The sequence below is a fragment of the Nerophis lumbriciformis genome, linkage group LG31, assembly GCF_033978685.3.
Source record: "Nerophis lumbriciformis linkage group LG31, RoL_Nlum_v2.1, whole genome shotgun sequence".
Classification (NCBI taxonomy): Eukaryota; Metazoa; Chordata; class Actinopteri; order Syngnathiformes; family Syngnathidae; genus Nerophis; species Nerophis lumbriciformis.
Window position 1 is genome coordinate 1,428,892 of NC_084578.2, and position 14,622 is coordinate 1,443,513.

A 14,622-nucleotide genomic window follows, 5' to 3' on the forward strand; every position below is an offset into this window, starting at 1 on the left:
AAATAAATGTTACAATTATTATAAATGTTAAATAAATGTTACAATTATTATAAATGTTAAATAAATGTTTACAATTATCATAAATGTTACAATTATTATAAATGTGAAATAAATGTTACAATTATTATAAATGTTAAATAAATGTTATAATTATTATAAATGTTAAATAAATGTTACAATTATTATAAATGTTAAATAAATGTTATAATTATTATAAATGTTAAATAAATGTTTACAATTATCATAAATGTTACAATTATTATAAATGTGAAATAAATGTTACAATTATTATAAATGTGAAATAAATGTTACAATTATTATTAATGTTAAATAAATGTTACAATTATTATAAATGTGAAATAAATGTTACAATTATTATAAATGTTAAATAAATGTTATAATTATTATAAATGTTAAATAAATGTTATAATTATTATAAATGTTAAATAAATGTTACAATTATTATAAATGTTAAATAAATGTTATAATTATTATAAATGTTAAATAAATGTTTACAATTATCATAAATGTTACAATTATTATAAATGTGAAATAAATGTTACAATTATTATAAATGTTAAATAAATGTTACAATTATTATAAATGTGAAATAAATGTTACAATTATTATAAATGTTAAATAAATGTTATAATTATTATAAATGTTAAATAAATGTTATAATTATTATAAATGTTAAATAAATGTTACAATTATTATAAATGTTAAATAAATGTTATAATTATTATAAATGTTAAATAAATGTTTACAATTATCATAAATGTTACAATTATTATAAATGTGAAATAAATGTTACAATTATTATAAATGTTAAATAAATGTTACAATTATTATAAATGTTAAATAAATGTTACAATTATTATAAATGTTAAATAAATGTTATAATTATTATAAATGTGAAATAAATGATCACTGTTTATTTACATCACAGAAACTGTTTTCACCACACAAATGTCCAACACACTTTCTCATTGCGTGCTTCAACATTTACATCCTTTTTCTCAAACACACACACACACACACACACACACACACACACACACACACACACACACACACACACACACACACACACACACACACACACACACACACACACACACACACACACACACACACACACACACGTAGAGAGGATGTTGAGTAAAGTGTGTGGTTGTTAGTGTGTGACGTGTGTTGAACGCACAATTCTTTCATCATGAAAGGAAGACGTGCAGAAAGATGTTTGATGGAAAAGTACACACACTGTTTCATTATGGAGTGTGTACTTTAGAGTGTGTGTCATGTAAAGTGTACTTTATAGTGTGCACAATGTAGTGTGTACTTTATAGTTTGTATAATGTAGTGTGTACAAACTACAAAAGCAGTGAAGTTGTGTAAATGGTCAATAAAAAGAGAATACAACAAATCCTTTTCAACTTATATTCAATTGAATAGACTGCAAAGACAAGATATTTCATCTTCACACTGACAAACTTTCTTCTTTTTTTGCAAATAATCATGAACTTAGAATTTAATGGCAGCAAAAAAGGCATTTTTACCAGTGTGTTACATGGCCTTTCCTTTTAACAACACTCAGTAAAGGTTTGGGAACTGAGGAGACACATTTTTGAAGTGGAATTCTTTCCCATTCGTGCTTGATGTACAGCTTAAGTTGTTCAACAGTTCTCATATTTTAGCCTTCACACATTTTCAATGTCTGGACTACAGGCAGGCCAGTCTAGTACCCGCACTCTTTTACTATGAAGCCACGCTGTTGTAACATGTGGCTTGCTGAAATAAGCAGGGGCGTCCATGATAACAACATATGTTGCTCCAAAAGCTGTATGTACCTGCAGCGGCGATGACCAAGAAGAACGCAGAGTTGGAATATAATTACAACATTTTATGTACATATTTATATACAGATTTGAACAATTAGTGATTCACTGAAATATATTTATTAATTGTGGTTCTTACAAAAAATATATCTTATAAAATATAAAAGCTAAAATGTCTCTTAAAGCTCTGCCCCTTTAATGAGTGAATACTAAATAATTTAACTTTAGCCTACTACTACAACCATATTATTTACCAGCAACATGAAGTGAAACAGAGGCAGAGGTGTCCTGCCACAGTCAGTCAACCTCCTCCTCCTCCTCCTGCTGAACAGGTCGCACCTGTGGTCCGGACTGTAGGCCTACCTCCTCTCCAAGTCCAGCCCTTTTCGGCCGTTGAAAATATTTTTCTATACTCATCTGTGTGAAGGAGTGAACATCCAACATTAGAATTTATTACTAACGAGCAGAAGCGCTCTATGTACAGTGCCGTCTAACCAGCAGCTCAACACATGCAGGGTTCAACGTTAAGGTTTTTTTTCTACTTGCCCGACTTCTCAAATCTACTTGCCCCAATATTTTTACTTGTCCTGCCTAGGTTTTTTTCTGGCTGTGTAGTGCTCATGGCTTATATCTTACTAGAATCCTTCCCGTTGACTATTTACAACACTACACAGTATTTATTATTATTATTATTATTATTATCTATAATGACATTTAAATGGCATTGCATACATGTCAAATTAAATGCTATTTCACATTATTTGACCAGTAGCAGTTACACCCATCTGAACAGGTCAGCCACCTGTTTAAAGCCCGATCACAGTTGAAATCTTGAAATGAAGGGCCTTTAATGGCCAAAACATTAACCTGGACAACATTTTAACAGCTGCTTGGCTCAGATTTGATTCTTTTCATTGCATTCACATGCTGCAGTGGACAATTTAGCTTCAGTCCACGTGTGTTTATTGACAACAGGGTTATAACCTGGACACGTTAGCTCGTCGGTATGAAAACAGGTGACCGAGTCAAACAGCGGCGGTGTTAATGAAGCAGCGTCAGGCGGATTAACATTAAATATATGACGAGCCGCGAGCGATGCAGCTATAACCTATCTACCTATAACACCTGTAAAAATGAAGCAATGCTACCACGCTAGCAAGCGTTAGCTAGCCGGCTATGAGCCACCAAGCTGCTAACTATCGCCAAAAGGCACCATTTAAGTTTTTTCCCCATGGCATCCTGGATCAAGGCTTTCAGCAGCTTTTGGACGTTTGAGGTAGAAACGTAGGAAGCGCCATCATTATGAAAAGTAGTCGGCGAGTATTTTGGTCCCGTCCGTCCGTCCCTCTTCTTCTTCTTCTTCTTCTGGCCCACCAGGTGAATTAAGTGCTATTGGCGGAGTTACAATGCATAGTAGGCTACCGCCACCTACTGCACCGGAGGTGTAACTACAAGCAACATTCACAGACAGTCCCATTGCTTTTATGAGCGGTCGAGCGAGTCAAAAGCCGAAAAATCCATTTGTGGCGGACGTAATTCTTTCGTGGCGGGCCGCCACAAATAAATGAATGTGTGGGAAACACTGAGAGTTTTAACTTGCACTTACAGATGTCGCGACCAACTGTAGTTACTGACAGTGGGTTTTCTGAAGTGTTTCTGAGCCTATGCGGTGATATCCTTTACACACCGATGTGGCTTTTTTTGACGCAGTACCGCCTGTGGGATCCGAGGTGTGTAATATCATGGCTTACGTGCGGTGATTTCTCCACATTCTCCGAACCTTTTGATGATATTACGGAGCGTAGATGGTGAAATCCCTCAATTCCTTGCTTGAGAAATGTTGTTCTTAAACAATTTGCTCAGGCATTTGTCGACAAAGTGGTGACCCTCTCGCCCCGTCCTTGTTTGTGAATGAAGCTGCTTTTATAGCCAATCATGGCACCCACCTGTTCCCAATTAGCCTGTTCCACCTGTGGGATGTTCCAAATAAGTCTTTGATGAGCATTCCTCACTCTTTTTTGCCACTTGTGCCAGCTTTTTTGAAACATGTTGCAGGCATCAAAGTCCAAATGAGCTAAAATTTGCAAAAAATAACAAGTGTGTGTGTGTGTGTGTGTGTGTGTGTGTGTGTGTGTGTGTGTGTGTGTGTGTGTGTGTGTGTGTGTGTGTGTGTGTGTGTGTGTCAGGCAAGAAGAACAAGCTGCGTGTGTACTACCTGTCCTGGCTGAGGAACAAGATCCTGCACAACGACCCCGAGGTGGAGAAGAAGCAGGGCTGGACCACAGTAGGAGACCTGGAGGGATGTGTGCACTACAACGTTGGTCAGTACTCACAAGTACTGCAATACTCTACCAACAGTACTACCATATCACTAGTAACACTAGTACTTTTGTAGCTGTATGTCCAAATGGCGCCGCTGTACAGTGGAACCTCCATTTACAAACTGAGTTGGTTTCTTGAAGAGGGTTCGTAGATGTAGAAGTTTTGTATAGTGGAGCATATTTGTTACTCTCTGCTGCCTTCACAAATGATCAGAAATCACGTGGCAGATGTAGAAAGGTTATGGATGGAGATGAGAAGGTTGTTGTTGGCATTTGCAATGAGACCTAATGATGTAATTAACGATGTGATGTTTGATGTGTGACACGTGCAGTGAAGTACGAGAGGATCAAGTTCCTGGTGCTGGCCTTGAAGAACTCGGTGGAGGTTTATGCCTGGGCTCCCAAACCCTATCACAAGTTCATGGCCTTCAAGGTAACACTTGTACTAATTACACTTGTACTAATTACACTTGTATTATTACACTTGTACTAATTACACTTGTACTAATTACACTTGTACTAATTACACTTGTACTAGTTACACTTGTACTAATTACACTTGTACTAATTACACTTGTATTATTACACTTGTACTAATTACACTTGTACTAATTACACTTGTATTATTACACTTGTACTAATTACACTTGTACTAATTACACTTGTACTAATTACACTTGTACTAATTACACTTGTACTAATTACACTTGTACTAATTACACTTGTATTATTACACTTGTACTAATTACACTTGTACTAATTACACTTGTATTATTACACTTGTACTAATTACACTTGTATTAATTACACTTGTACTAATTACACTTGTATTATTACACTTGTACTAATTACACTTGTATAATTACACTTGTATTATTACACTTGTACTAATTACACTTGTACTAATTACACTTGTACTAATTACACTTGTATTATTACACTTGTACTAATTACACTTGTATTATTACACTTGTACTAATTATACTTGTACTAATTACACTTGTACTAATTACACTTGTACTAATTACACTTGTACTAATTACACTTGTACTAATTATACTTGTACTAATTACACTTGTACTAATTACACTCGTATTATTACACTTGTACTAATTACACTTGTATTATTACACTTGTACTAATTACACTTGTATTATCACACTTGTACTAATTACACTTGTACTAATTACACTTGTATTATTACACTTGTACTAATTACACTTGTATTATTACACTTGTACTAATTACACTTGTACTAATTACACTTGTATTATTACACTTGTACTAATTACACTTGTACTAATTACACTTGTACTAATTACACTTGTATTATTACACTTGTACTAATTACACTTGTACTAATTACACTTGTATTATTACACTTGTACTAATTACACTTGTACTAATTACACTTGTACTAATTACACTTGTATTATTACACTTGTACTAATTACACTTGTACTAATTACACTTGTACTAATTACACTTGTATTATTACACTTGTACTAATTACACTTGTACTAATTACACTTGTATTATTACACTTGTACTAATTACACTTGTACTAATTACACTTGTATTATTACACTTGTACTAATTACACTTGTATTAATTACACTTGTACTAATTACACTTGTATTATTACACTTGTACTAATTACACTTGTATAATTACACTTGTATTATTACACTTGTACTAATTACACTTGTACTAATTACACTTGTACTAATTACACTTGTATTATTACACTTGTACTAATTACACTTGTACTAATTACACTTGTATTATTACACTTGTACTAATTATACTTGTACTAATTACACTTGTATTATTACACTTGTACTAATTACACTTGTACTAATTACACTTGTACTAATTACACTTGTATTATTACACTTGTACTAATTACACTTGTACTAATTACACTTGTACTAATTATACTTGTACTAATTACACTTGTACTAATTACACTCGTATTATTACACTTGTACTAATTACACTTGTATTATTACACTTGTACTAATTACACTTGTATTATCACACTTGTACTAATTACACTTGTACTAATTACACTTGTATTATTACACTTGTACTAATTACACTTGTATTATTACACTTGTACTAATTACACTTGTACTAATTACACTTGTATTATTACACTTGTACTAATTACACTTGTACTAATTACACTTGTACTAATTACACTTGTATTATTACACTTGTACTAATTACACTTGTACTAATTACACTTGTATTATTACACTTGTACTAATTACACTTGTACTAATTACACTTGTATTATTACACTTGTACTAATTACACTTGTACTAATTACACTTGTACTAATTACACTTGTATTATTACACTTGTACTAATTACACTTGTACTAATTACACTTGTATTATTACACTTGTACTAATTACACTTGTACTAATTACACTTGTACTAATTACACTTGTATTATTACACTTGTACTAATTACACTTGTACTAATTACACTTGTATTATCACACTTGTACTAATTACACTTGTACTAATTACACTTGTACTAATTACACTTGTATTATTACACTTGTACTAATTACACTTGTACTAATTACACTTGTATTATTACACTTGTACTAATCACACTTGTACTAATTACACTTGTACTAATTACACTTGTATTATTACACTTGTACTAATTACACTTGTACTAATTACACTTGTATTATTACACTTGTACTAATTACACTTGTACTAATTACACTTGTACTAATTACACTTGTATTATTACACTTGTACTAATTACACTTGTATTATTACACTTGTACTAATTACACTTGTACTAATTACACTTGTATTATCACACTTGTACTAATTACACTTGTATTATTACACTTGTACTAATTACACTTGTACTAATTACACTTGTATTATTACACTTGTACTAATTACACTTGTACTAATTACACTTGTACTAATTACACTTGTATTATTACACTTGTACTAATTACACTTGTACTAATTACACTTGTATTATTACACTTGTACTAATTACACTTGTACTAATTACACTTGTATTATTACACTTGTACTAATTACACTTGTACTAATTACACTTGTACTAATTACACTTGTACTAATTACACTTGTATTATTACACTTGTACTAATTACACTTGTACTAATTACACTTGTATTATTACACTTGTACTAATTACACTTGTACTAATTACACTTGTATTATTACACTTGTACTAATTACACTTGTACTAATTACACTTGTACTAATTACACTTGTATTATTACACTTGTACTAATTACACTTGTACTAATTACACTTGTATTATTACACTTGTACTAATTACACTTGTACTAATTACACTTGTATTATTACACTTGTACTAATTACACTTGTATTAATTACACTTGTACTAATTACACTTGTATTATTACACTTGTACTAATTACACTTGTATAATTACACTTGTATTATTACACTTGTACTAATTACACTTGTACTAATTACACTTGTACTAATTACACTTGTATTATTACACTTGTACTAATTACACTTGTACTAATTACACTTGTATTATTACACTTGTACTAATTATACTTGTACTAATTACACTTGTATTATTACACTTGTACTAATTACACTTGTACTAATTACACTTGTACTAATTACACTTGTATTATTACACTTGTACTAATTACACTTGTACTAATTACACTTGTACTAATTATACTTGTACTAATTACACTTGTACTAATTACACTCGTATTATTACACTTGTACTAATTACACTTGTATTATTACACTTGTACTAATTACACTTGTATTATCACACTTGTACTAATTACACTTGTACTAATTACACTTGTATTATTACACTTGTACTAATTACACTTGTATTATTACACTTGTACTAATTACACTTGTACTAATTACACTTGTATTATTACACTTGTACTAATTACACTTGTACTAATTACACTTGTATTATTACACTTGTACTAATTACACTTGTACTAATTACACTTGTATTATTACACTTGTACTAATTACACTTGTACTAATTACACTTGTATTATTACACTTGTACTAATTACACTTGTACTAATTACACTTGTACTAATTACACTTGTATTATTACACTTGTACTAATTACACTTGTACTAATTACACTTGTATTATTACACTTGTACTAATTACACTTGTACTAATTACACTTGTATTATCACACTTGTACTAATTACACTTGTATTATTACACTTGTACTAATTACACTTGTACTAATTACACTTGTATTATCACACTTGTACTAATTACACTTGTACTAATTACACTTGTACTAATTACACTTGTATTATTACACTTGTACTAATTACACTTGTACTAATTACACTTGTATTATTACACTTGTACTAATCACACTTGTACTAATTACACTTGTACTAATTACACTTGTATTATTACACTTGTACTAATTACACTTGTACTAATTACACTTGTACTAATTACACTTGTATTATTACACTTGTACTAATTACACTTGTATTATTACACTTGTACTAATTACACTTGTACTAATTACACTTGTACTAATTACACTTGTACTAATTACACTTGTACTAATTACACTTGTATTATTTAGTAGTGTGAAAGGTTTGATGAAGTGAAATGAGTGAAACAGAGAAGAATGTTAGTTATTAAAAATAATAGCATGTTTATTATGAACTGTCTGGAAGGGACTAATGCTGTCTTTAAGTTGAAGTGGAGTGGTCATTGTTTTTTTTTAATAACACATAGCGATCACAATATTTAATGAAGTTAGGCCCATGACGCAGTGAGTAGAATGATGCGGACACGTTTGTTACTGGATACTTTCTAGTATGCCTTGGAGACTTAGTCTGTGTAATGTACGTCACCTTCTATTGCTCAATGATTATTACTTATGTCTAACTTGTGTGCTTAGCTGTTGTGTAGCTGCTAGCTCCTAGTAGCCTATAGCCTAGCATGTTTACCTTTTGTTACTGACTTTAGTCAAATAGAGGACATTGTGTGTTTATAGGAAGACTTTTAACTGTCATCTTTGTACAAGTAAACACTCTGCTTGTATCGCACATGATATCACACACAAGTAAACACGTCGCAGGACTGCTTGTGTCGCACATGATATCACACGCAAGTAAACACTCTGCATGCCTGCTTGTATCGCACATGATATCGCACACAAGTAAACACGCTTCATGACTGTTTGTATCGCACATGATATCACACACAAGTAAACACGCTTCATGACTGCTTGTATCGCACATGATATCGCACACAAGTAAACACGCCGCAGGACTGCTTGTATCGCACGCAAGTAAACACGCCGCAGGACTGCTTGTATCCCACGCAAGTAAACACGCTTCATGACTGCTTGTATCGCACGTGATATCGCACACAAGTAAACACGCTTCATGACTGCTTGTATCGCACGTGATATCGCACACAAGTAAACACGCTTCATGACTGCTTGTATCGCACGTGATATCGCACACAAGTAAACACGCTTCATGACTGCTTGTATCGCACATGATATCGCACACAAGTAAACACGCCGCAGGACTGCTTGTATCGCACGCAAGTAAACACGCCGCAGGACTGCTTGTATCGCACGCAAGTAAACACGCTTCATGACTGCTTGTATCGCACATGATATCGCACACAAGTAAACACGCTTCATGACTGCTTGTATCGCACGTGATATCGCACACAAGTAAACACGCTTCATGACTGCTTGTATCGCACATGATATCGCACACAGAAGTAAACACGCTTCATGACTGCTTGCATCGCACATGATATCGTACACAAGTAAACACGCTTCATGACTGCTTGTATCGCACATGATATCACACACAAGTAAACACGCTTCATGACTGCTTGTATCGCACACAAGTAAACACGCTTCATGACTGCTTGTATCGTACATGATATCGCACACAAGTAAACACGCCGCAGGACTGCTTGTATCGCACGCAAGTAAACACGCCGCAGGACTGCTTGTATCGCACGCAAGTAAACACGCTGCATGACTGCTTCTATTGCACATTATATCACACACAAGTAAACACGCTTCATGACTGCTTGTATCGCACATGATATCGCACACAAGTAAACACGCTTCATGACTGCTTGTATCCCACATGATATCGCACACAAGTAAACACGCTTCATGACTGCTTGTATCGCACGTGATATCGCACACAAGTAAACACGCTTCATGACTGCTTGTATCGCACATGATATCGCACACAAGTAAACACGCCGCAGGACTGCTTGTATCGCACACAAGTAAACACGCCGCAGGACTGCTTGTATCGCACGCAAGTAAACACGCTGCATGACTGCTTCTATTGCACATGATATCACACACAAGTAAACACGCTGCAGGACTGCTTGTATTGCACATGATATCACACACAAGTAAACACGCTGCCGGTCTGCTTGTATCGCACATGATATCACACACAAGTAAACACGCTGCCGGTCTGCTTGTATCGCACATGATATCACACACAAGTAAACGCGTTGCAGGTCTGCTTGTATCGCACATGATATCACACACAAGTAAACACGCTGCACGACTGCTTGTATCGCACATGATATCACACGCAAGTAAACACGCTGCACGACTGCTTGTATCGCACATGATATCACACACAAGTAAACACGCTGCATGACTGCTTGTATCGCACATGATATCACACAAGTAAACACGCTGCAGGTCTGCTTGTATCGCACATGATATCACACACAAGTAAACACGCTGCATGACTGCTTGTATTGCACATGATATCTCACACAAGTGAACATGATATCGCACATTTTACATGCACGCACATATCATCCATACTTGGTTTTTGATGATATCGGACTGATATCAATATGGGATGGTGACACCCTTATCATGTCAGAAGGTGATACTATTAGTAGTAGACTTAGACTTAGACTTCCTTTTATTTTATACATGTACTTGGTGGTCTTCAGTCTTTCAGGGACTAGTATACATGTACTTGGTGGTCTTCAGTCTTTCAGGGACTAGTATACATGTACTTGGTGGTCTTCAGTCTTTCAGGGACTAGTATACATGTACTTGGTGGTCTTCAGTCTTTCAGGGACTAGTATACATGTACTTGGTGGTCTTCAGTCTTGCAGGGACTAGTATACATGTACTTGGTGGTCTTCAGTCTTTCAGGGACTAGTATACATGTACTTGGTGGTCTTCAGTCTTTCAGGGACTAGTATACATGTACTTGGTGGTCTTCAGTCTTTCAGGGACTAGTATACATGTACTTGGTGGTCTTCAGTCTTTCGGGAACTAGTGTACATGTACTTGGTGGTCTTCAGTCTTTCGGGGACTAAACATGTACTTGGTGGTCTTCAGTCTTTCGGGGACTAAACATGTACTTGGTGGTCTTCAGTCTTTCGGGGACTAAACATGTACTTGGTGGTCTTCAGTCTTTCAGGGACTAGTATACATGTACTTGGTGGTCTTCAGTCTTGCAGGGACTAGTATACATGTACTTGGTGGTCTTCAGTCTTTCAGGGACTAGTATACATGTACTTGGTGGTCTTCAGTCTTGCAGGGACTAGTATACATGTACTTGGTGGTCTTCAGTCTTTCAGGGACTAGTATACATGTACTTGGTGGTCTTCAGTCTTTCAGGGACTAGTATACATGTACTTGGTGGTCTTCAGTCTTTCAGGGACTAGTATACATGTACTTGGTGGTCTTCAGTCTTTCGGGAACTAGTGTACATGTACTTGGTGGTCTTCAGTCTTTCGGGGACTAAACATGTACTTGGTGGTCTTCAGTCTTTCAGGGACTAGTATACATGTACTTGGTGGTCTTCAGTCTTTCAGGGACTAGTATACATGTACTTGGTGGTCTTCAGTCTTTCAGGGACTAGTATACATGTACTTGGTGGTCTTCAGTCTTTCAGGGACTAGTATACATGTACTTGGTGGTCTTCAGTCTTTCAGGGACTAGTATACATGTACTTGGTGGTCTTCAGTCTTTCAGGGACTAGTATACATGTACTTGGTGGTCTTCAGTCTTTCAGGGACTAGTATACATGTACTTGGTGGTCTTCAGTCTTTCAGGGACTAGTATACATGTACTTGGTGGTCTTCAGTCTTTCAGGGACTAGTATACATGTACTTAGTGGTCGTCAGTCTTTCAGGGACTAGTATACATGTACTTGGTGGTCTTCAGTCTTTCAGGGACTAGTATACATGTACTTGGTGGTCTTCAGTCTTTCAGGGACTAGTATACATGTACTTGGTGGTCTTCAGTCTTTCAGGGACTAGTATACATGTACTTGGTGGTCTTCAGTCTTTCAGGGACTAGTATACATGTACTTGGTGGTCTTCAGTCTTTCAGGGACTAGTATACATGTACTTGGTGGTCTTCAGTCTTTCAGGGACTAGTATACATGTACTTGGTGGTCTTCAGTCTTTCAGGGACTAGTATACATGTACTTGGTGGTCTTCAGTCTTTCGGGAACTAGTGTACATGTACTTGGTGGTCTTCAGTCTTTCGGGGACTAAACATGTACTTGGTGGTCTTCAGTCTTTCGGGGACTAAACATGTACTTGGTGGTCTTCAGTCTTTCGGGGACTAAACATGTACTTGGTGGTCTTCAGTCTTTCAGGGACTAGTATACATGTACTTGGTGGTCTTCAGTCTTGCAGGGACTAGTATACATGTACTTGGTGGTCTTCAGTCTTTCAGGGACTAGTATACATGTACTTGGTGGTCTTCAGTCTTGCAGGGACTAGTATACATGTACTTGGTGGTCTTCAGTCTTTCAGGGACTAGTATACATGTACTTGGTGGTCTTCAGTCTTTCAGGGACTAGTATACATGTACTTGGTGGTCTTCAGTCTTTCAGGGACTAGTATACATGTACTTGGTGGTCTTCAGTCTTTCGGGAACTAGTGTACATGTACTTGGTGGTCTTCAGTCTTTCGGGGACTAAACATGTACTTGGTGGTCTTCAGTCTTTCAGGGACTAGTATACATGTACTTGGTGGTCTTCAGTCTTTCAGGGACTAGTATACATGTACTTGGTGGTCTTCAGTCTTTCAGGGACTAGTATACATGTACTTGGTGGTCTTCAGTCTTTCAGGGACTAGTATACATGTACTTGGTGGTCTTCAGTCTTTCAGGGACTAGTATACATGTACTTGGTGGTCTTCAGTCTTGCAGGGACTAGTATACATGTACTTGGTGGTCTTCAGTCTTTCAGGGACTAGTATACATGTACTTGGTGGTCTTCAGTCTTTCAGGGACTAGTATACATGTACTTGGTGGTCTTCAGTCTTTCAGGGACTAGTATACATGTACTTGGTGGTCTTCAGTCTTTCAGGGACTAGTATACATGTACTTGGTGGTCTTCAGTCTTTCAGGGACTAGTATACATGTACTTGGTGGTCTTCAGTCTTTCAGGGACTAGTATACATGTACTTGGTGGTCTTCAGTCTTTCGGGGACTAAACATGTACTTGGTGGTCTTCAGTCTTTCAGGGACTAGTATACATGTACTTGGTGGTCTTCAGTCTTTCAGGGACTAGTATACATGTACTTGGTGGTCTTCAGTCTTTCAGGGACTAGTATACATGTACTTGGTGGTCTTCAGTCTTTCAGGGACTAGTATACATGTACTTGGTGGTCTTCAGTCTTTCAGGGACTAGTATACATGTACTTGGTGGTCTTCAGTCTTTCAGGGACTAGTATACATGTACTTAGTGGTCGTCAGTCTTTCAGGGACTAGTATACATGTACTTGGTGGTCTTCAGTCTTTCAGGGACTAGTATACATGTACTTGGTGGTCTTCAGTCTTTCAGGGACTAGTATACATGTACTTGGTGGTCTTCAGTCTTTCAGGGACTAGTATACATGTACTTGGTGGTCTTCAGTCTTTCAGGGACTAGTATACATGTACTTGGTGGTCTTCAGTCTTTCAGGGACTAGTATACATGTACTTGGTGGTCTTCAGTCTTTCAGGGACTAGTATACATGTACTTGGTGGTCTTCAGTCTTTCAGGGACTAGTATACATGTACTTGGTGGTCTTCAGTCTTTCGGGAACTAGTGTACATGTACTTGGTGGTCTTCAGTCTTTCGGGGACTAAACATGTACTTGGTGGTCTTCAGTCTTTCGGGGACTAAACATGTACTTGGTGGTCTTCAGTCTTTCGGGGACTAAACATGTACTTGGTGGTCTTCAGTCTTTCAGGGACTAGTATACATGTACTTGGTGGTCTTCAGTCTTGCAGGGACTAGTATACATGTACTTGGTGGTCTTCAGTCTTTCAGGGACTAGTATACATGTACTTGGTGGTCTTCAGTCTTGCAGGGACTAGTATACATGTACTTGGTGGTCTTCAGTCTTTCAGGGACTAGTATACATGTACTTGGTGG

At 35.8% G+C, this 14,622-nt stretch overlaps 1 protein-coding gene across 3 annotated transcripts in view; it reads left to right on the forward strand.

Annotated features, from left to right (window-relative positions):
* The window catches only part of LOC133574085 (mitogen-activated protein kinase kinase kinase kinase 4-like), a 141,000-nt gene that overhangs the window by 115,099 nt on the left and 11,279 nt on the right, over positions 1 to 14,622 (forward strand). For all 3 annotated transcript variants that reach the window (XM_061926125.1, XM_061926126.1, XM_061926127.1), the window contains 2 exons: positions 4,025 to 4,159; positions 4,492 to 4,592. In XM_061926125.1, the coding sequence (XP_061782109.1) occupies positions 4,025 to 4,159; positions 4,492 to 4,592 (236 nt within the window). The remainder of the gene's footprint in view (positions 1 to 4,024; positions 4,160 to 4,491; positions 4,593 to 14,622) is intronic.